General features: G+C 44.3%; 3 protein-coding genes across 5 annotated transcripts; 1 reads left to right on the plus strand and 2 right to left on the minus strand.

Annotated features, from left to right (window-relative positions):
- Positions 1 to 132: 132 nt before the first annotated feature.
- LOC106581956 (deoxyribonuclease-2-alpha) lies at positions 133 to 5,630 on the minus strand. 2 transcript variants are annotated; one of them, XM_014164544.2, is made up of 7 exons: positions 5,476 to 5,630; positions 4,828 to 4,925; positions 4,314 to 4,482; positions 3,570 to 3,669; positions 3,212 to 3,376; positions 1,070 to 1,294; positions 133 to 926 (listed from the first exon to the last, which is right to left on the minus strand). In XM_014164544.2, exons 2-7 carry the CDS (start codon positions 4,923 to 4,925, stop codon positions 508 to 510), a joined length of 1,176 nt encoding a protein of 391 aa, XP_014020019.1. In that variant the 5' UTR covers positions 5,476 to 5,630; the 3' UTR covers positions 133 to 507. The 2 variants fall into 2 exon arrangements, with proteins under 2 accessions (XP_014020019.1, XP_014020009.1); XM_014164534.2 differs by having other exon boundaries at positions 5,255 to 5,556.
- Positions 5,631 to 9,013: 3,383 nt separating this feature from the next.
- Positions 9,014 to 12,390, minus strand: LOC106581964 (G-protein-signaling modulator 1). The gene is made up of 5 exons (XM_014164553.2): positions 12,092 to 12,390; positions 11,237 to 11,756; positions 10,820 to 10,979; positions 10,204 to 10,430; positions 9,014 to 9,631 (listed from the first exon to the last, which is right to left on the minus strand). The coding sequence occupies exons 2-5, from the start codon at positions 11,732 to 11,734 to the stop codon at positions 9,491 to 9,493; spliced, it is 1,026 nt and encodes a 341-aa protein (XP_014020028.1). The 5' UTR covers positions 11,735 to 11,756; positions 12,092 to 12,390; the 3' UTR covers positions 9,014 to 9,490.
- Positions 12,391 to 17,490: 5,100 nt separating this feature from the next.
- Positions 17,491 to 23,890, plus strand: LOC106581981 (pre-B-cell leukemia transcription factor 2). 2 transcript variants are annotated; one of them, XM_045703227.1, is made up of 8 exons: positions 17,491 to 17,822; positions 18,624 to 18,697; positions 20,430 to 20,674; positions 20,943 to 21,133; positions 21,414 to 21,549; positions 21,650 to 21,791; positions 22,965 to 23,053; positions 23,228 to 23,890. In XM_045703227.1, exons 2-8 carry the CDS (start codon positions 18,649 to 18,651, stop codon positions 23,306 to 23,308), a joined length of 933 nt encoding a protein of 310 aa, XP_045559183.1. In that variant the 5' UTR covers positions 17,491 to 17,822; positions 18,624 to 18,648; the 3' UTR covers positions 23,309 to 23,890. The 2 variants fall into 2 exon arrangements, with proteins under 2 accessions (XP_045559183.1, XP_014020070.1); XM_014164595.2 differs by having other exon boundaries at positions 17,496 to 17,818.
- The last annotated feature ends 45 nt before the right edge of the window (positions 23,891 to 23,935 follow it).

Genomic DNA, 23,935 nt, shown 5'->3' on the forward strand with positions numbered 1-23,935 from the left:
CAACAACAGTACTTTCTTTATTTGGACAGGTGACAGTCAGTATCTTTGCCTGTTTCAAGCTAAAAGCTGAAAAAGTCACCAAACGTTTGACTAAAATGTAAAAGAGAATTAAAGAAAAAACATTACACATACTTTAACAATCATTTTTTTTAATCATTTGTCACATAAAAAAAGGTTTTTAGACATAAAATGTCTAAAAACATACCTGAGATCACAATCAACATTGCCTACAGTCATTAGCAACTTATAGAACTACATCGAATGTATCAAAATGCTCATTGTTTAATGATTATAGGAGTGCCACTTCCCTTTCAAGTATGTTTCTATTCATGGCAATTTATGAAACACTCCAAAACTGCCATAAAAAAAAGTGAATTTAATGCCGGTACCTTATTAATCAACATTCTATGGGGTACCTTGTTCACGGAGCTCAATAATGCTAATAAACCTAGCTGCTCAGTGAACTGTGTGCATACTAGTAACTTTACACTGGTGCCACACTGATGCTTACTGATTCATATCTCCCTGGTAGTGCCTTGCATCCTCTACGCCCACATCACACCCGCTAGTCCCACCCCCGCACATCTCACACTCCAGCGCCGCTGTCCGATAGGCCTTCCACACCGTGGCGTCCTGCAGACACACCGTCCCGCCCCCTCTCTTCTCCTCAGCCTCGTTGCGGTTGATGTCGCCCACACACACCCAGCCAGCAGCTCCATCCAACCCACCCCCGGTGGTACTCACGGCCCACTTGGAGTGGTCGTTGGAGGCCTTGAAGGTGATCCTGCCGCCTGGGGAGATAAGCTGGATGTCCAGGACCTTCCAGCCCAGGGAGCAGTCAGAGGGCAGGATGCCAGTGGAGCGGATCCAGAACTGGACTAGGAGGTCTGACTGGAGGGAGGGAGCCACCCAGGAGTGGTACAGATCTAATGGGAGACAGGAGGAGGGGAAATGGGGATATTGTGGTTAAATGTTGGGTCAATCACAATGACAAAACGGTAATGACATGAATAGTCATTCTTACAGTACAAAAAAATGACAAATTAATAGTTTCAAAATTGTTCCTTACCATTATTGAATGATCTCCCCTTGGCAAAGCTGATGAACTCGGTTCCACCCAATGAGGTGAGAGGCACACTGCGATTGGATGCAGGTTGGGTGTGCGGTAAGCTGCTATAGGCCATCTGCCCTTGGCTGTTGTTACAGACGTCAGCCAGTGCGGGCACCAGAGAGGCCAAGGAAGCAGGGACACCACAGTCATACACATTGGGCTGGTTGATCTGCAACTGCTCCGCTGCAATTTAAAACATAATACATGTCAACTGAACACTTCAACTGAACACTTCAAACATTTCAATCAAGGAATTGTGTCAAAAGTAAAGCAAATAATGATGAATTGACTGATCAATCTGTCTGTCTTGTCTGTCTGTGTGATTCAATAGCGTCGTCCGGGTTTGGCAGTCATTGTAAATAAGAATTTGTTCTTAACTGACTTGCCTAGTTAAATAAAGGTTAAATAAAATAAAAAAATAGGCACCAAGTTCCAAGACAAGTACTATCTTAATCTAGAACATGACTTATTAGTATGATGACTTTTCACATTTTTCATACAGAGTAGCAGACAAACGCCTGTACATACAAGACCACTGACTGTGGCTGAGATCGAAAATGTTTTAAGACAAGACAATGCTTTGAGGACGATTGAAGTTGGCCTCCACTGAGAACTCCCATCACAATTAATGACACTCATCTTAAGCTGAACAAAAATATAAACACACACGTGAAGTGTTGGTCCCATGTTTCATGAGCTGAAATAAAAGACCCCAGAAATGTTCCATATGCACAAAAAGCTTTTTCAATCTCAAATTTTGTGCACAAATTTGTTTACATCCCTGTTAGTGAGCATTTCTCCTTTGCCAAGATAATCCATCCACCTGACAGGTGTGGCATATTAAGAATCTGATTAAACAGCACGATCATTGCACAGGTGCACCTTGTGCTGGGGACAATAAAATGCCTCTCTTTTGTCACACAACAAAATGCCACAAATGTCTCAAGTTTTGAGGGCGTGTGCATTTGGCATGCTGACTGCAGGAATGTCCACCAAAGCTGTTGCCAGATAACTGAATGTTCATTTCTCTACCATAAGCTGCATCCAACGTAATTTTAGAGAATTTGGCATTACGTCCAACCAGCCTCACAACTGCAAACCACATGTATGGCGTTGTGTGGACGAGCGGTTTGCTGATGTCAACGTTGTGAACATAGTGTCCCATGGTGGCGGTGGGGTTATGGTATCGGCAGGCATAAGCTACGGACAACAAACACAATTGCATTTTAACAATGGCAATTTGAATGCACAGAGATACCAACAATGGGATCCTGAGGCCGATTGTCATGCCATTCATCCGTCGCCATCACCTCATGTTTCACCATGATAATGCACGGCCACATGTCACAAGGATCTGTAAACAATTCCTGGAAGCTGAAAATGTCCCAGTTCTTCCATGGCCTGCATACTCACCAAACATGTTGTATGTTGTGTTTATATTTTTGTTCAGTATAACTCCACGAGAGACATCAAACTTATAGAGCAAACATCTCACAGCGGGAGGAGTATGGTCTCTATGGTTACAGTGCCATAGAGGATAACCCCATCTGTCACTATGGTAACAGCACCATTTCCTAGCCAGGTTGTAGTGGCACTTGCTACTACAATATGCTAAAATGCTAATGACCTAAATTGTTTATGCAAATGTTATTTTTGGTTCACAATTGTTGTGTCAACATTAATGTGGCTTTATTAACTGTTGCGTAATAATGAGTTAATTGTCATTTTTAAGTTCATTGCATGCAGGTTTTTCAGTGATAGGGGCAGCAGTACTTTATCATCAGAGACCCACTATTACTGTGGAGAATGACTATGACATAGCACTTAGTTTGTAGGGTCAGCAATAGTAGTACGGCACCCCTGGAGAATATTAGGGTTAAGTGCCTTGCTCAAGGGCACGTCAACAGATTCTCCACCTTGTCGGCTCGGGTTGTACGCACAGACAGTCTGTCTCAGCATGAAACAGAACACATTTGTGTCTTCATGAAACAATTGACAGTTTCATGCATTATAACAGGGTGGATAATCCAAGATACTTTTTCAGAATTCTAAGGTAAATTTATAGTATTCCAAATGACTTTTACAGGATTACAGTCTCACCAATGGCCTGAAAGCGTTCCAGTGGGTAGGTCACACAGATGAAGTTCTGTCCGTTCTGTACACCACTACCTGGGTAGGAATATTGCCCTATTTCCTTTACAGGGGGGAAATGAGGGGTGCTGTGGACCAACCAATAGCCCTGTGTCTTGTCCAATAAGACAACACCTGAGATGGAGAGAGGGAGATAACACACTCATTGAAAACTGAGTCATTTCACAACAGTACATACTCTCTTGTCAGACAATAAAAAATGAACATGCTACAAATGGAGTAGCTGGCCAGAGGCCTGGGTGCTGAGGTTAACATTATAATGTAATGCCTGTATACAGTATACAGCTGAGGTTTACATTGTCCTGACCTTTAGTGTGGCCACCTCGGCTACTAAGGAAACCAAATCCTCTTTCTCCCTCCTCGGGTGGTCTCTGGTCATTGTACAGGATGTATGCAATGTCATCATTCTGCAAAAGAAAGTACACACACTCATCGTCAGAAGATATACACTTTCATGCATATTGCACACTCTAAACTCAGAAACAAACAAGGGTTATAGTGCCAATTGTGTTTGTTCTTTGATAACATGTAATATGCTGTATTTATTTATCATGGCTGTCTGGGTGAAAAGAAAACTCCAATTCCACCTTAGTGAAAATTAAACAGTGAAAGAAACAACCCACAAAAAAGTTATAGATCCACATTTCGATTTTGTTGTGTCATTCTGTCTCATTCCACTGTGACAAAGAAAAAGGGATGGGCCAGCTACCAAAAATAAAACCTCAGCAGTGGTAAATACTGCTATGTGTTGCAAGTGAAACTTAAAGGGAAAATCCACTCAAAAACTATCTTTTGGTATTTTTTTTTAATTAGTCCACTGTTGATACAGTCCCAAAATGGTTTGCATGTCAGCAGTCAACTTTCAAGATATTTAACTTCCAAGAAACAACGTGTCACCGGCCACATCATCATGAAAAAACATTTTGGGTCTGTATCAACAGACAACTCATAATTATTATTTATTTTTTTAATCGTTTTTGAGTGGATTTTCCCTTTAAGTTTCACAGTTCATTCAAATGTGGTCTGATATTAATAATAGAAGGAACCAGACCTTCCCCTGCTCATACAGCTGGCCCACTGTCCTCCCCAGGGCTCCAGTGCTGTCATTCACCAACACGTTTCCATCCGTCCATCCCTCGCTCCCTTTGTCCATCAGTAGATAACTCTGTCCGCCGTTGAGAAGTCCACGATCAACATGGGGGAGTTTGTAGAGATAGAACCTGAGAGAAAGTATTTGATTCTCAGTACTGTGTGTTGTTTTAGCATTTTTTATTTATTTAACCAGGCAAGTCAGTTAAGAACAAACTCTTATTTACAATGACGGCCTAGGAACAGTGCCCCTGAACTGCCTTGTTCAGGGGCAGAACGAAAGAATGTTTACCTTGTCAGCTCAGGGATTCGATCTAGCAACTTTTTGGTTAGCTGCCCAATGCTGTAACCACTAGGCTACCTGCAACCCCATACCTTGCTATGCACACTGTCTGTGACTAAGTAGCTAACAGACCTAAGGGAAGAAGGAAGTTATATCAGCTCAATCTTCAGTCTGCCCAGAACCGTTTTCTCACCAGTCAACAGCTTCCCCTTGATCATTGTAACAGGAGATAGGTGAGGAGCCTGCCTCTTCTGGTTGAAACAGGATCATCAGGACAACGAGTGACAACATCTGAAGGGAAAGCAACGAGGTCAAAATAGTTTTAGGAACTGTGAAAAACTATTGCCAAAATGACAACTTCAACATGTGTTGACTAAAATGGAAAAGGGGTGGCTTTAGAACAAGAGCACGCAGCGATGCATTACAAATTGCAACAGTAGCCGACAGTCGATGTTACAATTATGTTACAATGTTGTAACAATGTTTCAGAATTAAACTAAGAAAAAGTATCCGATTTTGCATTGATTTGATATCTAACTGATTTGTCAACTGCTTTAGAATCAATTAGGATGAAGCATAACCCATGCAAACGAAATGTATAGCCTCCTCAAAAATCAGACCTTGAAGCCAATTCCACTGCGTTTTCTTTGTTCTCCTATAATCAGGAGGGACTGATTCAGACCCAGGTCTGCGGACATAATGATCAGCTAGAACAGAAACCCAGCAGGCTCCGGACCTCGTAGGGTAAGAAAGAGTTGAATACCCCTGCTATAGCCTATGCCCAATGTGCCCCACTGTAAGGTTGATTGAAAAGTCATTTCTACATCAACACTTAGCCTACCTTTGAGGAGATAAGAATTTGACAAGGGCGCTGATTCTACAGCTTTGCCGTATCCACGTGATCTTGGATTGTGGCGAACTATTCCATTTCTATATTTGAGACGCATCCTTGTTTTGAAGTATGATGTCACAGGGCGGGCTTTTGGTCACGAGTTAATGAAGTGGAGGAACTGCATTAACGCCCTGGACCAGACGCACCCTTCTGCCTTTTACACATGGGGAAAATCTATTCATTTAAATGGAATCAGAGCATATATGACCATAAAGCAAGCCGCAAACGTATGATACATATTTAATGAACAAGTGTGTTTTCCTTGCTGTTGTCAACAATGGTTGAACAGTTAAGGGATGGAGTTGATACATTTCCACTGTGCTGTGGAAAATTAATCCACAGCACATATAGGCTAACCTAACAGCCTAGTTGTGTAATGGCTGGCAGGAGAGAGAGTAGACCAAGGTGCAGCGGAGTTAGTGTTCATCATTGAATTTAATAACAGAAACACTATACGAAACAAAACAAGAAAACCGACAGCCAAACAGTCCTGTCAGGTGCAAAACACTAACAGAAACAATTACCCACAAAACCCAAAGGAAAAACATGCTCCTTATGTGTGACTCCCAATCAGCAACAACGAACTTCAGCTGTGCCTGATTGGGAGCCACACGGCCCAAAACAAAGAAATACAAAAAACCTAGAAAACGAACATAGAACGCCCACCCAATGTAACACCCTGGCCTAACCAAAATTAAGAACAAAAAACCCCTCTCTATGGCCCCCCCCCCCGGCCGCAAAACCTGACACTGAAGGGGAGGGTCCGGGTGGGCCTTCTTACGGCGGCGGCTCAGTTGCGGAACGTGGCCTCTGCTCCACCCTCGGCGTCGCTCTCTTAGGTGGCGCACCTGGCCGCGCCGAAGGTCTGGTGGGCGACCCTGACTGCGCCCGGCTGGCGGGCAGTGATAGCTGCGCCCGGCTGGCAGGCGGCGATGGCTACGCCCGGCTGGCGGGCGACCCTGGTTGCGCCCGGCTGGCGGGCGGCGATGGCTGCGCCCGGCTGGCGATGGCTGCGCCCGGCGGCGATGGCTGCGCCCGGCGGCGATGGCTGCGCCCGGCTGGCGGGCGTCCCTGGCGGCTCCGGCGGCACTGACCCAGGATTCACCAGGCTGAGGAGACATGTAGAGGCATGGCGCAGGCACAGGACTCACCGGGCGGCTCCGGACAGGCGGGTGGCTCTGGACAGGCGGGCGGCTCCGGACTGGCGGGCGGCTCCGGACTGGCGGGCGGCTCCGGACTGGCGGGCGGCTCCGGACTGGCGGGCGGCTCTGGACTGGCGGGCGGCTCTGGACTGGCGAGACCCACTGGAGGCCTAGTCCTAGGAGGCGGCACAGGACGGACCAGGATGGGGAGACCCACTGGAGGCCTGGTCCGAGGAGGAGGCACAGGCTTAACCAGGATGGGGAGACCCACTGGAGGCCTAGTCCTGGGAGGTGGCACAGGACGGACCAGGCTGGAGAGATCCACTGGAGGCCTGGTCCGAGGAGGTGGCACAGGACGGACCAGGATGGGGAGACCCACTGGAGGCCTGGTCCGTGGAGGTGGCACAGGATTCACCAGGCTGGGGAGACATGCAGGAGGCCTGGTTCTGGGCGCAGGCACAGGATAGACCGGGTCCTGAAGACGCACTGGAGGTCTAGAGCGCACGGCCTGCACAACCCGTCCTGGCTCGATGCCCAATCTCCCCGGCAGATGTTAGGAGCTGGGATGTAACGCACCGGGCTCTCCACGCGTACTGGGGACACCGTGCGCTTTACTGCATAACACGGTGCCTGACCAGTACTACGTTGCCTCCTGTAAGCACAGGGAGCTGGCTCAGGTCTCCAACCTGGCTCTGCCACACTCCCCGTGTGCCCCCCAAAAAAAAATGTTTTGGGGCTGCCTCTCGTGCTCTACCTGCCTCCCAGGCAGGTTGTCACAGTGGTCCAGCAATTGCTCCCATGTCCAGTCAATCCTTGACTCCAACACCTCCAGCGACCAGGATGCCATCTCCTCCTGAGCGCGCTGCTTCCTATAGTCCTCCTTGACTTCCATCTGCCCTCTTCTCCGCTGCTTGGTCTTTTTGTGGTGGGTAATTCTGTAACGGCTGGCGGGTAGAGAGTAGACCAAGGTGCAGCGGAGTTAGTGTTCATCATTGAATTTAATAACAGAAACAAAACAAGAAAACCGACAGCCAAACAGTCCTGTCAGGTGCAAAACACTAACAGAAACAATTACCCACAAAACCCAAAGGAAAAACATGCTCCTTATGTGTGACTCCCAATCAGCAACAACGAACTTCAGCTGTGCCTGATTGGGAGCCACACACGGCCCAAAACAAAGAAATACAAAAAACCTAGAAAACGAAAATAGAACGCCCACCCAATGTAACACCCTGGCTTAACCAAAATAAAGAACAAAAAACCCCTCTATGGCCAGGGAGTTACAAGTTGTCTCTGAAAAGTTGATTTCTGTAAACAGCACTAGTGCATTGCAACACTGTAATGTAAAGGCAGATATCTTTCGTTTGACAATTGAGTAATGAATATTGAGTGGTTATGGCAAATTGCCTGGGATTGAGAACCTCAACATTCTGAAGAAAGCACCATTGTGCACACATTATAAAGAAATTATACCTTCTTTACATTATTATGTCACTCCCTCTTTCATTGGATTCCAGGCAATGCTAGCAGACTACTGTATGATATATTACACCCCCCCCCCAAAGAGTGCTTTGATGACAGGCATAGCCTAGCATAGCCTACAGTGTATAGCCTACACTTTTGGTTGGTTTGTTGACGTTTTTCACAATGCCTGTCTCATGCCTTTCATTCACAATTGCATCTATTTTGTGTCTTTATCTTTTCATATTTTGTATTTATTTTTTTCCATCTTTTAATATCCCACCAAAACAGTTTCTCTGTCTTTGGGACTTTGTTTTTAACAATTGTAAAGAAAGTCTAGAAGGCCAAAGAAAGTTAAGGAAAGTACTCCACTTCAAGTTCCTTGTGTTCCACAGAGCATACTTAGCATTTTGACCTTCGAGCAGCCAGTTGTCATATGATTTGATAACTTTTCACTGCTCTTGCTATTATCACTGCTCTTTAATAAGCTTTACGTATTGGCCTCAATGTCTTCGTCAGCAGTGTGCAGGTTTCTTATTTTTTCTGATCTTATTCAACCTGCAATAAAGATAGCTCAAATGTGCGAGTGCCTTTTGTATGTTGAATCACACTTTGAGGAACTGCCATAATAAGTATTCTTCCTCATCATTTATCACCTTCCCCAGTCTAGACAGTTCAAGACTTCCTCTGAAAGTTGCCGTCTCAGTTGGCAAGGACTGGAGTCTGACAAGACTGCAGGCTTCCTGGAGGCCCCCAGGCTTTTGATGCTGTGTTGGCTCTTGCATTGGCCCTCAATATCTCTGTGGGGTCCAGTAGACAAAGGCTGAGGGACTTTATCGTAAACCTTCTCGGGGAACAACTAGAAACACTCTTGATGCAGGTCAAACATTTAACGCTTATTTTATTCTCATGAGGAGCTGTATTCTAATATAAGATGGAAACACAAACACCCTCATTCATACTTGTTCACTGCTGTGGTGAGCAAAACTAATTTCCTTATATTGCAACAAACACATTAAAGCACCCCAAAGCGTAGGGGCATTTTGAATATCATCCAAATTATTGTGCAGTCAACATACAAATCTGCCCACTCTGTAAGCTTAATATCATACAACAAACATTGGAATTAGTCTCTACAGCATTATGCAACTGAATTGACGCCTCTATTATTCACAAACATGTTTTTTATTAAATTACTGATGCAGTCCTCGATACAGATGATACCGTCAACTCAGACCATAACAGAACAAAATGGTCATGCCTGGTCTGGCCAGGTGAATAAGAAGCAAAAGCCATTGCTCTATAGGACTACACCACATGCTCTCAGCCATTTGAGCCTATCTCTACAGCATGTGTATCTCTCAGGTTCCCAGAATCCCAGGCAACTCAGTCCTCTGGTCCTCCATGCGTCCTCCCTGGACACTCAGCAGTAAGGAAAAGAAGTCCTCATCATCCATAGGCCCTGGGGCCACACTGCGCTGCTCCTCCAGTCTACCCTGGGCCTGAAGTACAGAGACAGTCAGAAACACAACATGGTTTGATGCCTATTTTACACTGGACCTGAGGTACGGAGATGAAACATTACACCTACGTAACATCACATAACATGATGCTTATACCCCATATGACATGATATGTTGTTACACCATACAACATAATACCCAATGCCCATGTTACAGCACATGACATAGCTGTAGGATAATCATTTGACCAGTATTGTTGCAGTAAAATAATCCTGCAGCAACAGCATTTGAACGTTTATTCCATGATGTTGCATGATCGGTGGTTAGGCTATAAACTGACCAAAATTAAGCTACTTGAAAAGGGAAATACTGTTAATATAACTGTGTTAGTGCGGGTTTTCCGTTAATTTATGTAAAGCACAAGTCATTGCATTTCCTGGTGTGCAGGAAAATTAAGATCCTTCATCTGTTATGCCAATGTAGCACTGTAACATGATATCAACGTAACACCATATGACATGATGCCTACATGATATTTTGCTTATGACAAGAACAAAATAATGTTTTGGTCAAATTGACATTTGGCAGCTTGGGTGATTACAGTTACTTACTTGCGAGATGAGAATCATATTGTACAAGTCCTCGTTCTGCACTGCAATTGGAGCAGACTTTTTAGGCTTTGTATCTTTTACGCTGCTCCTCTTCTTATTGGCTTTCGGCTTAAGGGGTGGGACGTCATGTAGTTCCACCCGCTGGTCGTCAAGCCGACGGCTTTGGGAAGTAGCCACCAAGTCAAAGAACTCATCTTTCTGCAGCGAGGTCATTGAGGAGAAATGCACTGTTGGGAATGGAAGGGGAGAAAAGAGAGTGGAGACATGCTACATTTAGTGTCCTAGTTCATTTAGTGTCCTAGTTCATTTAGTGTCCTAGTTCATTTAGTGGCCTAGTTCATTTAGTGTCCTAGTTAATCATTCAAGCAATATTATTTCAATATTTTACTAATGTACAGAAGACATCCTAATATCTGTCCCTGCCACAGTTATATGATAGAAGAGCTTCAATGGATGTTAGTACCGTACAGTTATTTACGGCTTTCCCCCTTCTGTCATTTGAAGTGAGTCAGCGTGTCAATGGTGAAACAAGGGAAGCTAATTGCAACAGTTGTTATGTTTACCACAGTCACTTAGTTAGTTATCATTACAGGGAGTTGTTTTCACATTCTATCACCTCTGTGGGCTCTGTGGGCCGGAATGTAGGTGTTGGGTTCAGAATGGCACCTTCTCCTCCCTCTGAACGAGCACCGCTGGTCATTGAGTCGTCTTCCTTCTTGCAGAGTAAAGACCAGGTCATACAGCGCGTCTGGGAAGTAAGGGGTTAACCGTTGAGCCTGGGAAAGACAGGTGGCAGAAAGAGTAGTTATTATCAAGGACTTTAAAATGGGGGGTATCACTACTCATTTCAAACACGCTAGCATTTCCACACCTACAAATTCTGTAACCACAAAATCAACCCCTCATTCTTCCACCACTGGAATGTTGTTTGTTCTTTTTCTATATGTGAAAGAAAACCCAAAAACGGAATTATTGTAATTGTGGGCACAAGGGAAATTGCTGTACTTTTTTAGTGAAAGCAAATGTTATAAACCTGTTTTGGGGCATGCTCTGGGCTCAGCGTATCTTTGGGCAACTGGTCAAAGGGAAGATGTCTATTTGTGCCAACTTGTAATCCTTGTGATGGTTTGTCCGTCTCCAAATCTTGTTCTGCTGTTTTGTATTTTTCTGTTTTATCCACCATCGCCATCCCCTCTTTCTTGCCATGTATTTTCGGTCCATCCATTACTAATTCATCCATCCCTTTAATGTGCTCAACCCCCTCCTCTGTCCCAGTCTCTCCTTTTGCTTGATTTATAAGGTTATCCTTTTTTCTTTTGTCGCCATCTCCACTTTCAGTGTTGGCTTTTCCAGTCTGTCCATATCTGGCAGTGACATCCTCTTCCGCACTGGAGTCTTCATCGTTGCTCTTGCCTGTTATTGGCTCTATCCCTCCCGCAACATCCCCCTCCTTAATAATGATTAGATCCTCCAAGTGCTCCTCTTCAGCTGTTTCAACTTTGCCCTCTGGGTATTCCATGACAACATCCATTTACGTCTGTCTCAGTGTAAACCTGACAAAAAATTAGATAAGACAAATATATCAACTGATGTTCTATTGTACATTATGAAGATTGTGGAACTGGTTCTAAGAAAATGTATTAGGTAATCAAATAGAGTTGATCAAAATGTTAACTCCCAACAACACATGTAGAAGACTTCTAGCGTGATACAGACTGAACAGCCACCTGTAAGCATAATATGGTATAATCTCAAGAGGGGTGTTTCTGAAAAACCAGGACTGGTTTCCTGCTCACTTCTTCAGGCACTGAATTCCTATCTTGGATTGTACTTGCCCGCCTGCCAATCATTACCTTACCCACCCACACTCTCAATAAGTCTATCGTACCTGTGTTTTCCTGGAGTTCAGTTTCTGATAAACATCATCTTCTTGTGTCCACATTGATTAGGTATGGCATCACTGATTCACATGGCAGTTTTCTTCATGACAACTAATTGCTATCAGTTATGCTTCACATATCACCGTGACGAGCTCTCTCTCGCTTTCGCTCTCTCTGCCTGCCTGTCAGCCCTCTAGTCTCTTCCTGTTCCTCTTACCCCAACCCACCCCTATTTATTTGTCCCCTATCACTCTGCATCATGGCATTATGAAATATTGCTGTAAAAAGTGAAGTGGTGCAATGTTATCAAATAGCCTTGTTTTTAACAAAGCCAAAACTCATAATTTGAGATGAACATCAGAAAGGGGGAAATGACTAGGAAGTTTTGCTCTGCTCATGTTGCATTTTCAGCAGAACAGCATACAGTCAGAAACAGCAACATGTTGAAACAGGTACTCTGTTATTCTGACAGGGACTGTGGTTTGGCATACTTCCTGTTGACTTGCAGCTAAAGGAGAAGTAGACAAAGTGTGTGAGAGAGAGGGAGAGAGATATAGTCAGATGTGAGATGTTGATTATTTTTGGTGAAGTGAGAAAACAGAGGGGAGGGTAATTGTTCATTTGTGTATGATCATATATGACTTGTCTGAACTATTCTGTAGTTCTAAAAAGTGTTCTGCTGTGTATCACCCATTGATGTATGAAACTTTATCACTGTGAATTAATTTGTCAAATCTGTTAATATTATGGAGTGCTTATATTGTCTGTATTGTCCCATGTGGTGAGAGTAGGCCACAACACATCCACCATGCTGACACTCAAACTCTTTTGACTCATCACATACACAGCTGCTACTGCTTATTATCTACCCTTTTGCCTAGTCACTTTACCCCTACCTATATGTAAATCTACCTCAATTACCTCCTAGTACCCCTGCATGTCAACTCGGTACTGGTACCCAGTGTATATAGCCAAGTTATCGTTACTCATGGTGTATCTATTCATTGTGTTATTATTTTTATATTTTTCTCTCTAAATTGCTGGGAAGGGCACAAAAGTAAGACTTTCACTGTTAGTCTGCACCTGTTGTTCACGAAGCATGTGACAAATAAAATGTGATGAATTTTTTATGATTTGATTGGTAAAGACCTGTGACCTTATTATGAATTATGACCCTACTAATTCCACGACTGGTCTATCGACGTCACTGCACGAAGAGGCAAAAACAGACTTACCCCCATCGCGACGTCCCCCAAAGGCTAACTTGCTAGTCCTGGTCTGCTAACTGCTAGTTTGCCTGCCCCGGTCTGCCAACTGCCTGCTTGCTAACCCAGTCTGCTAATTGCTAGCTTGTTTAGCCCCGGCCTACTAACTGTTAGCATCGGCCTGCTAACTGTCTGAATCGCCGTGTCCCAGTCAGCCCAACCAATCACTGGACCCATATGTTCACTTGCCTACGCATGCCTCTCTCTAATATCAATATGCCTCGTCCATTACTGTCCTGGTTAGTGATTACTGTCTTATTTCACTGTAGAGCCTCTAGCCCTGCTCAATATGCCTTAACCAACCATGTTGTTCCACCTCCTACATATGCGATGACATCACCTGGTTTAAACGTCTCTAGAGACTATATCTCTCTCATCATTACTCAATGCCTAGGTTTACCTCCAATGTACTCACAACCTACCTTACCTTTGTCTGTACACTATGCCTTGAATCTATGCTATCATGCCCAGAAACCTGCTCCTTTTACTCTCTGTTCCAAACGTGCTAGACGGCCAGTTCGTATAGCCTTTAGCCGTATCCTTATCCTACTTCTCCTCTGTTCCTCTGGTGATGTGGAGGTTAATCCAGGTCCTGCAGTGCCCTAGCTCTACTCCCACTCCCCAGGTGCTCTCATTTGTTGACTTCTGTAACCGTAAAAGCCTTGGTTTCATGCATGTTAACATTAGAAGCCTACTCCCAAAGTTTGTTTTACTCACTGCTTTAGCACACTCTGCCAACCCGGATGTCTTAGCCGTGTCTGAATCCTGGCTTAGGAAAACCACCAAATTCCCTGAAATCTCCATCGCTAACGATAACATTTTCCGCCAAGATAGAACTGCCAAAGGGGGCGGTGTTGCAATCTACTGCAAAGATAGCCTGCAGAGTTCTGTCCTACTATCCAGGTCCGTACCTAAACAATTCGAGCTTCTACTTCTAAAAATTCACCTTTCCAGAAACAAGTCTCTCACTGTTGCCGCTTGCTATAGACCTCCCTCTGCCCCCAGCTGTGCCCTCGATACCATATGTGAATTGATTGCCCCCCATCTATCTTCTGAGCTCGTGCTACTAGGTGACCTAAACTTGGACATGCTTAACACCCCGGCCATCCTACAATCTAAGCTTGATGCCCTCAATCTCACACAAATTATCAATGAACCTACCAGGTACAACTCCAAATCCATAAACACGGGCACCCTCATAGATGTCATCCTAACTAACTCGCCCTCCAAATACACCTCTGCTGTTTTCAATCAAGATCTCAGCGATCACTGTCTCATTGCCTGCATCCGTAATGGGTCGGCGACCAAACGACCACCCCTCATCACTGTCAAACGCTCCCTAAAACACTTCTGCGAGCAGGCCTTTCTAATCGACCTGGCCGGGGTTACCTGGAATGACATTGACCTCATCCCGTCAGTAGATGATGCCTGGCTATTCTTTAAAAGTGCCTTCCTCACCATCTTAAATAAGCATGCCCCACTCAAAAAATGTTGAACTAGGAATAGATATAGTCCTTGGTTCACTCCAGACCTGTCTGCCCTTGACCAGCACAAAAATATCCTGTGGCGTTCTGCATTAGCATTGAATAGCCCCCGTGATATGCAACTTTTCAGGGAAGTTAGAAACAAATATACACAGGCAGTTAGAAAAGCTAAGGCTAGCTTTTTCAAACAGAAATTTGCATCCTGTAGTACTAACTCAAAAAAGTTCTGGGACACTGTAAAGTCCATGGAGAATAAGAGCACCTCCTCCCAGCTGCCCACTGCTCTGAGGCTAGGAAACACTGTTACCACCGATAAATCCACGATAATTGAGAATTTCAATAAGCATTTCTCTACGGCTGGCCATGCTTTCCACCTGGCTACCCCTACCACGGTCAACTGCCCGGCACCCTCCACAGCAACCCGCCAAAGCCTCCACCATTTCTCCTTCACCCAAATCCAGATAGCTGATGTTCTGAAAGAGCTGCAAAATCTGGACCCATACAAATCAGCCGGGCTAGACAATCTGGACCCTCTCTTTCTAAAATTATCTGCCGAAATTGTTGCAACCCCTATTACTAGCCTGTTCAACCTCTCTTTCGTATCGTCTGAGATTCCAAAAGTTTGGAAAGCTGCCATGGTCATCCCTCTCTTCAAAGGGGGTGACACTCTAGACCCAAACTGCTACAGACCTATATCTATCCTACCCTGTCTTTCTAAGGTCTTCGAAAACCAAGTTAACAAACAGATTACCGACCATTTCGAATCCCACCGTACCTTCTCCGCTATGCAATCTGGTTTCAGAGCTGGTCATGGGTGCACCTCAGCCACGCTCACGGTCCTAAACGACATCATAACCGCCATCGATAAGAGACATTACTGTACAGCCGTATTCATCAACCTGGCCAAGGCTTTCGACTCTGTCAATCACCACATTCTTATTGGCAGACTCGACAGCCTTGGTTTCTCAAATGATTGCCTCGCCTGGTTTACCAACTACTTCTCTGATAGAGTTCAGTGTGTCAAATCGGAGGGCCTGTTGTCCGGACCTCTGGCAGTCTCTATGTGTGTGCCACAGGGTTCAATTCTCGGGCCGACTCTCTTCTCTGTATACATCAATGATGTTGCTCTTGTTGCTGGTGATTCTCTGATCCACCTCTACGCAGACGACACCATTCTGTATACTTCTGGCCCCTCTTTGGACACTGTGTTAACTAACCTCCAGACGAGCTTCAATGCCATACAACTCTCCTTCCGTGGCCTCCAACTGCTCTTAAACGCAGGTAAAACTAAATGCATGCTATTCAATCGATCACTGCCCGCACCTGCTCGCCCGTCCAGCATCACTACTCTGGACGGCTCTGACTTAGAATACGTGGACAACTACAAATACCTGGGTGTCTGGTTAGATTGTAAACTCTCCTTCCAGACTCACATTAAGCATCTCCAATCCAAAATTAAATCTAGAATCAGCTTCCTATTTCGCAACAAAGCATCCTTCACTCATGCTGCCAAACACACCCTCGTAAAACTGACCATCCTACCGATCCTCGATAGCCACCAACACTCTACTCAACAAACTGGATGCAGTCTATCACAGTGTTTTGTTTTGCGACCTGTACGCTCTCGTTGGTTGGCCCTCGCTTCATACTCGTCGCCAAACCCACTGGCTACAGGTTATCTACAAGTCTATGCTAGGTAAAGCCCCGCCTTATCGCAGCTCACTGGTCACCATAGCAGCACCCACTCGTAGCATGCGCTCCAGCAGGTATATCTCACTGGTCACCCCCAAAGCCAATTCCTCCTTTGGCCGCCTTTCCTTCCAGTTCTCTGCTGCCAATGACTGGAACGAATTGCAAAAACCTCTGAAGCTGGAGACTCATATCTCCCTCACTAGCTTCAAGCACCAGCTGTCAGAGCAGCTCACAGATCACTGCACCTGTACATAGCCCATCTGTAAACAGCCCATCTATCGACCTACCTCATCCCCATACTGTATTTATTTATTTATCCTGCTCCTTTGCACCCCAGTATCTCTAGTTGCACATTCATCTTCTGCACATCTACCATTCCAGTGTTTAATTGCTATATTGTAATTACTTCGCCACCATGGCCTATTTATTGCCTTAACTTACCTAATTTGCACTCACTGTATATAGACTTTTTGTTTTCTTTTGTTCTACTGTATTATTGACTGTATGTTTTGTTTATTCCATGTGTAACTCTGTGTTGTTGTATGTGTCGAATTGCTACGCTTTATCTTGGCCAGGTTGCAGTTGCAAATGAGAACTTGTTCTCAACTAGCCTACCTGGTTAAATAAAGGTGAAATAAAACATTTTAAGAAATGAAGCTGACGCATTATTAAATTAGCTGACATGAAATCAGAAGATGATCCTCCCCCATCATTGATGCAAATGTTCAATGTATTAGGCTACTTGCAGATCACGTTTTGTTTCTCTTTCTCTCTTACACACACATAGGCCTACACACACAGTTGCCTTATACTTATATCCATCTACCTGATTGTTCAGAAGACTTACTTAGTTTAAAAGTCATAGCTATGAATATCCCTAGTACAGTAGCCTATGGGGTCTGTCTGGAGTACAATTCGAATTGTATGAACATTCTTGTTCTTTACTTTTTCTTTGTCAATCGCTAGGGGACTCTAGTGCTGGCCTGCTCTAGTGTTTGAGTTTTGAAGGGTGTATGACTGTGATTACTCGTCCGCGCCACTGTGTGCCGCTCAGGATGTTGCAGCAGCAGCCTCTCACTGGCAACGGGCCCTCTAACGGCCGGGGCCTTGGCCTGAGCTCTCACCCCGGTATGCACCCTCTAAACTCGGTTCATCCATCTTCCCACCACCGCTCCGACGGAGACACGGGCCACGAAGGCGCAGAAAATGGACATGAAAGCCGCAGAGACATTGGTGACATATTGCAACAAATCATGACCATCACCGACCAAAGTTTGGACGAAGCACAAGCAAAGTTAGTCATAATTGTTTCTAACGTATTCAGATTTAGCTACACCTTACTGCAAAGTTGCTCAATGGCCAAGAGTTAGCTAAAGTTTTCAGAAGTTTTTTTTTCTTCAACTTTGAAGTTTTTTAATAAGCTAGCTAGTTAGACAACGTTGCTCGCAAGCTAACTAGGTTTGTTTCATGATAAAGCCATTTGCACGCCTTATTAAATGGTTATCACTTCTTCCCCTGGCCTATTTACACGCCTGTTGTTATTGTGAAATTTATAAAAACCGAAATAGTTTTTGTGGCTAACTCGATGAAGGGGGTGAATTCTTGCTAAGCTAAAACTAGCCAGTTAGCTACGCTCTATTGCTTTATTGTTAGTTTGCTAACTAGCTAATGTGTTACATGCAAATATAACCGTTAGTAGTATGTGAATAGCAATATATTATAAACGGACTGTGGCCATAATCTTGACATTATCCATTTCATGTTACATTTGTTCTACGAATAAAATGTGAACATATTAGCTACATATTGTAGCTGCTGCTAGCTAGCTATACCATTGCGTAGCTAACGCTAGCATAGCAGGCTGCAGTGAACTCGTCAAAAGGTCATGAACAACAGCCGATGTTTGTTGTTATGAATGTCATCTCGTTAACGTTAGCTAGCTATATCAAGCGTGTGAAAGCAGGGAGCTAGCTAACTTAACAAATATTTTGTTGGTGCTAATGGCTCGTTGCTAAATAGCTGGCTAGATAAACTAGATAGACAGCTACAGTAGCTAGTTAGCTAGCTAATAACAATGATCTTTTTTTTTCAATCGTCAGAAAACACGCATTGAATTGCCATCGAATGAAACCAGCTTTGTTCAGCGTCTTATGCGAGATCAAAGAGAAAACAGGTAAGTTAATTTTCACTAATTGAAACCCTTTGTTTGATTTAAAACTTGTTGCTAATTCGTTTAAAAGTTTCTGGCCATCTGTGACGAAAGCAGATGTTGGCTCCATCATAATAATGAGTTGCGCATGATCCACGCAGTTAGATGACAGTTAGAAAATTCTCTAGCTATTTATAATTTTCAACAAAGATGTATTGTGTATGATGACTTTTCAAATTTTGCCGCAAGATGAGCCTTCCAGTATTTGTTTCATCCACATAGTGCTTCTCCAAGTCTGTACCTCAGAGGGAGAATATTTTAATATACACTGAACGAAAATGCAACATGTAAAGTGTTGGTTTCATGAGGTGAAATAAAATATCCCTGAAATTTTCATGCTTTTTTTTGTGCACAAATGTGTTTACATCCCTGTTAATGAGCATTTCTCCTTTGCCAAGACAATCAATCCACCTGACAGGTGTGGCATATCAAGAAGCTGATTAAACAGCATGATCATTACACAGGTGCACCTTGTGCGGGGGAGAATAAAAGGCCACTCTAAAATGTGCAGTTATGTCACACAACACAATGCCACAGATATCTTTTTTTAGGTAGCATGCAATTGGTATGCTGACTGCAGGAATGTCCACCAGAGCTGTTGCTACCATAAGCCACCTCGAATGTTGTTTTAGAGAATTTGGCTGTACATCCAACCTGCCTCACAAAGCAGACCATCCGGCTTCTTCACCTGCGGGATCGACTGAGAACAGCCAGCCGGACTGGTGATGAAACTGTGGGAAACAGAATAATCTCTCCACAAAATGTCAAAACTGTCTCAGGGAAGCTGATTTGCGTGCTCGTCGTCCTCACCAGGGTCTTGACCTGACTGCAGTTAGGCGGCGTAATCAACTTCAGTGGGCAAATGCTCACCTTCGATGGATATGGCACGCTGGAGAAGTGTGCTCTTCACAGATGAATCCCAGTTTCGGGCAGATGGCAGACAGTGTGTAATGGTGTCGTGTGGGCGAGTGGTTTGCTGATGTCAGCGTTGTGAACTGCGCGTCCTATGGTGGCGGTGGGATTATGGAATGGGCAGGCATAAGCTACGGACAACAAACACAATTATATTTTATAATTGTTTTTATATTATATCTATGGAAATTTGAATGCAATGAATTGTCGTGCCATTCATCTGCCGCCATCATCACGTTTTAGTATGATAATGCAAGGATCTGTACACAGTTCCTGGAAGCTGAAAATGTCCCAGTTCTTCCATGGCCTGCACAATGTCACCCATTGAGCATGTTTGGGATGCTCTGGATCGACATGTACGACAGTGTCTTCCAGTTCCCAGCAATATCCAGCAACTTCGCACAGCCATTGAAGAGGAGTGGGACAACATTCCAGAGGCCACAATAAATAGCCTGATCAACTCAATGTGAGAAGATGTGTGGCGCTGCATGAGGCAAATGGTGGTCACACCAGATACTGACTAGTTTTCCGATCCAAGCCCCTACTTTTTTTTTTAAAGGTATCTGTGACCAACAGATGCTTATCTGTATTCCTAGTCATGTGAAATCCATAGATTGGGGCCTAATTAATTTATTTCAATTGACTAATTATCTTATATGAACTGTAACTCAGTAATATCTTTGAAACTGTTGCATGCTGCATTGATATTTTTGTTCAGTGTAATAGGAGACATTGTAACTCTTAATTTACCATGAATCAGATTGACAGACCTCTCTTGTTGCAGGCCTATCAATGCGAAATGCTCAGGAGGAAGAATCACAGGACCCACAGCTGGTGCGATTGGACAACATGCTGCTGGCGGAGGGTGTGGCTGGGCCGGAGAAAGGTGGCGGGGCGGCAGCGGCGGTGTCCGCAGCCACCAGCTCTGGAGGGATGTCGCCAGACAGCTCACTGGAACACTCAGACTACAAAAGCAAGTTGAGCCAGATTCGCAACATCTATCACACTGAGATGGAGAAATATGACCAGGTACTTTTCTACTTCTTTTTTGGGGGGAAAACAGTGGGGCAGTCCGAATCCTTTTGTGTTGTTCTTTGCTTTATTGAAAAGATAGTAAAGTGTTGGAAAGACGGGGAAGATAGAGGGAGGGTGAGTCAAAGAGCAGTGGGCCGGATTCAAACTCATATCGACTCTGACATATATGTGTGCTGGGGTCAGTGTTGACTTCCATCCTTTGAGCCCAACTGACTGTCATATCTGTCTCCAATTCCCCCCTCTCTCTCCGTGTCTCCTGTAGGCATGTAGTGAGTTCACTACCCACGTGATGAACCTGCTGAGGGAGCAGTCGCGTACACGACCCGTGTCACCGCGGGAGATCGAACGCATGGTGGCCATCATCCACCGCAAGTTCAGCTCCATCCAGACACAACTCAAGCAGAGCACCTGCGAGGCCGTCATGATCCTGAGGTCCCGCTTCCTCGACGCCAGGTCAGCGTGTAACACTGTTATTGTGGTGACACAACACCTGTCAAAACTTGCCATGATCGTGAATGACAATTCATGTACAGGTAGTATTTTTATATGAAGAATAATACATTCCATAAATTAAGAGTGGTTCATGGTCATACCAGTCACATACCAATGCAAAGTCATGTTATTACAGTGCAGGTTGTGAATGACTATTGTGTGTTATAACTGTAGTTGTGAAATGTACACTTCTGCGTGGGTTGTATGCCCACTCTCAACACCCTCACCTTTGTGTTGTCAGGCGTAAGAGACGTAACTTCAGCAAGCAGGCGACGGAAGTCCTGAACGAGTATTTCTACTCCCATCTCGCCAACCCTTACCCCAGTGAAGAGGCCAAAGAAGAGCTAGCCAAACAGTGTAGCATCACTGTCTCTCAGGTAACCTTGCGTCATATACTTACTATTAGCTCACCCATTGATACGTCCATATACAGTTGACTCCATTGACCAGCCTCTTCCTGGCTCGTTAACTGAACAGGTATGCAACTGGTTTGGCAACAAGAGAATCCGCTACAAGAAGAACATCGGGAAGTTCCAAGAGGAGGCCAACATCTATGCCATGAAGACGGCCATCGTGGCGACACAGAACGAGGACTCATCACACACGCCCAACTCAACAGGTAAGAGTTGAGGAAAGGAAGCCAGGCCTAGTGATACACGCCAACGTTTTGAGTTTATGGTTCAATTGGTAATAGAAATGGATGGGTTGTTAGTGTTTTTGTGTTACGGAGCAGCAAGGGGAACTGCCCCTCCGTACCTTCAGACTATGCTCCAACTTTACACTCCAACCTGCTCTGCCACCTCTGGTCTCTTGACCCCCATCCCCAAAACCTACCTCTACAAAGAGCTATGACTACATTTAGGCTAATTAAATCGTACTGGAATGTAGCGCAGCTCATGCCGTAACAGTTTGAACCCAACGCATGGCGCAATACTTGGCTGTGTCATCACACAGTTCCATGGTTATTGCAGGAAATAGAGGAGGATATAGTCTACTATTGTACACTATTCTCCCTATTATAATTCTGCGTACGCTGATCTTCCAACATAACCATGGGTTAAAAACTGAATTTGGTGATTTTCAGAATGAATCAAACAACCGTTTTCTTTCGTGTGTAAAGGCTCTCCAACACTGTTTTTCATAAATACTTTCCTAACCCTAAATAATCTGCAGTCTATCAGCTTTCTATTTTTAATTCTACCAATTGGTGCTGAAACGGAGACGAATATGCATATATTTAGATGACTTTCTTTGATTGATCCCTAATATTCTGAACCCGTTCTCTCGATATATTCTGTCGAGTCTGTCAACAAAATTCTAACTTAAAATGTATACCATATTTAAAGGGATGGCTTAAAATAAATGTGCTGAAAACTCCACGAGAAAATCTATTGACCAGCAAGTGGGAGGGTTTTCAGCAGTTGAATTACACTTAATCAGCACACAAGGGAACTATGTCTGCAAAGCCCGTTACGCAACTGAATAAGATGCGTCTGAACACCAACTACTGAGAAGTGCGTAGGAAAGGCCTGCGTAATTTCGTAGGAAAGACCTGCGTAATTTCCTAATTCGGAATTGGTCTTTTGTGCTGTCGTGCCAACTCCTTGACCAACAATAGAAGTCGGCTTTATAGCACAATCAGATCTGGGACCAGGCTGATGTTGTAGGCCTAGTAGCCTTTATTAAAGACATCTCCCATTTTGTTCCTCCACAGGATCAGATCTGGGACCAGACTGGTGTTGTAGGCCTCGTAGCCCTTATTAAAGACATCTCCCATTTTGTTCCTCCACAGGGTCGGGGGGCTTCTCACTCACTGGACCAGACCTTTTCCTGGGTGTTCCACCAATGAATGGAGAGCAGCCTGTCTACATGGGAGCACAAGTATGGAACTTCACTGTCATTCACTTCATGTTACATATCATCTTTATTTTAGCTTGTAGCTAATTGAGAGCACATTCTCATTCACAACAACAATCTTGGGGAGGAGTTGTGTTGGAGAGCGGTTAATGTAGGTTAATGCCACTACAAGTCACCATGTCTTTTTCTGTTTTGCAGACTAATGGGAACTGGCAAGGGCAAAACACGCCCCCCTCTGCCACTTCCCCGGGAAACGACCACTCGGGGGACTCTGACTGATGGCCCCGCCCCCTTTGGGTCAATGACCTAGATGGAAAGATTGACAACGGAAAAGACTGAAAGAATGATATCACTCTTACTTGGCTGCAGTTTTTGTATGTCTTTTCTGTTTCTTACTGTCCAATGATACTGTTCATTATGTTTGTATGAGCTGAATGTGTGATTTTTGTGTCAGTGTGTGTGTGATGTTTTGTATTGGGATCATGGGTTTTTGTTTTCCACTACTTTATATGTTACTGTAGTATGTAGGCAGGGAGGCTTGGGAAATTGCATTACCATTGTTTTATTAGGCTATATTATTAATGCTGTTATTACAAATATTTTAGGATTTTCGTTTAAAGCTCAGATATAGTTGCATTTAGAGGATATGGGGGCAATAGAGAAAATCCAAAGATTTAATGTGTGTGTTTTCTCTTTTCTACTGGGCTTGTTTGTCTGTGTGTCTATATCATGAATGAAGTGTGTGTGCTGGTTATATTAACGGTTTGAATGAGTATATCAACAGTGCTGTCATTCTGTACAGTGAGTGAAAAACACCTGTATTCTCTCTACCTCTTTTACAATAAAGACTCTGTATTCACAGTCAGTTGGTCTGTCTTGATTGGTTGATATCAGCAGAGACAGGTC

This window comes from Salmo salar, chromosome ssa02 (assembly GCF_905237065.1).
Source record: "Salmo salar chromosome ssa02, Ssal_v3.1, whole genome shotgun sequence".
In the NCBI taxonomy this organism is placed as follows: domain Eukaryota; kingdom Metazoa; phylum Chordata; class Actinopteri; order Salmoniformes; family Salmonidae; genus Salmo; species Salmo salar.

Excerpts from the sequence above, each read along its gene's own strand:
- LOC106581956 (XM_014164534.2), bottom strand. The coding sequence starts at position 5,332 with ATGTCCGCAGACCTGGGTCTGAATCAGTCCCTCCTGATTATAGGAGAA. Across the intron at positions 1,295-3,211 it reads GGAACGCTTTCAGGCCATTG|CGGAGCAGTTGCAGATCAAC; the intron begins GTGAGACTGTAA and ends TTTAAATTGCAG. Across the intron at positions 927-1,069 it reads GGGGAGATCATTCAATAATG|ATCTGTACCACTCCTGGGTG; the intron begins GTAAGGAACAAT and ends GTCTCCCATTAG.
- LOC106581964 (XM_014164553.2), bottom strand. The coding sequence starts at position 11,734 with ATGGATGTTGTCATGGAATACCCAGAGGGCAAAGTTGAAACAGCTGAA. Across the intron at positions 10,431-10,819 it reads GGCCCACAGAGCCCACAGAG|TGCATTTCTCCTCAATGACC; the intron begins GTGATAGAATGT and ends CATTCCCAACAG. Across the intron at positions 9,632-10,203 it reads ATATGATTCTCATCTCGCAA|GCCCAGGGTAGACTGGAGGA; the intron begins GTAAGTAACTGT and ends TCTGTACTTCAG.
- LOC106581981 (XM_014164595.2), top strand. The coding sequence starts at position 17,538 with ATGACTGTGATTACTCGTCCGCGCCACTGTGTGCCGCTCAGGATGTTG. Across the intron at positions 21,134-21,413 it reads TCCCGCTTCCTCGACGCCAG|GCGTAAGAGACGTAACTTCA; the intron begins GTCAGCGTGTAA and ends TTGTGTTGTCAG. Across the intron at positions 21,550-21,649 it reads GTAGCATCACTGTCTCTCAG|GTATGCAACTGGTTTGGCAA; the intron begins GTAACCTTGCGT and ends TTAACTGAACAG.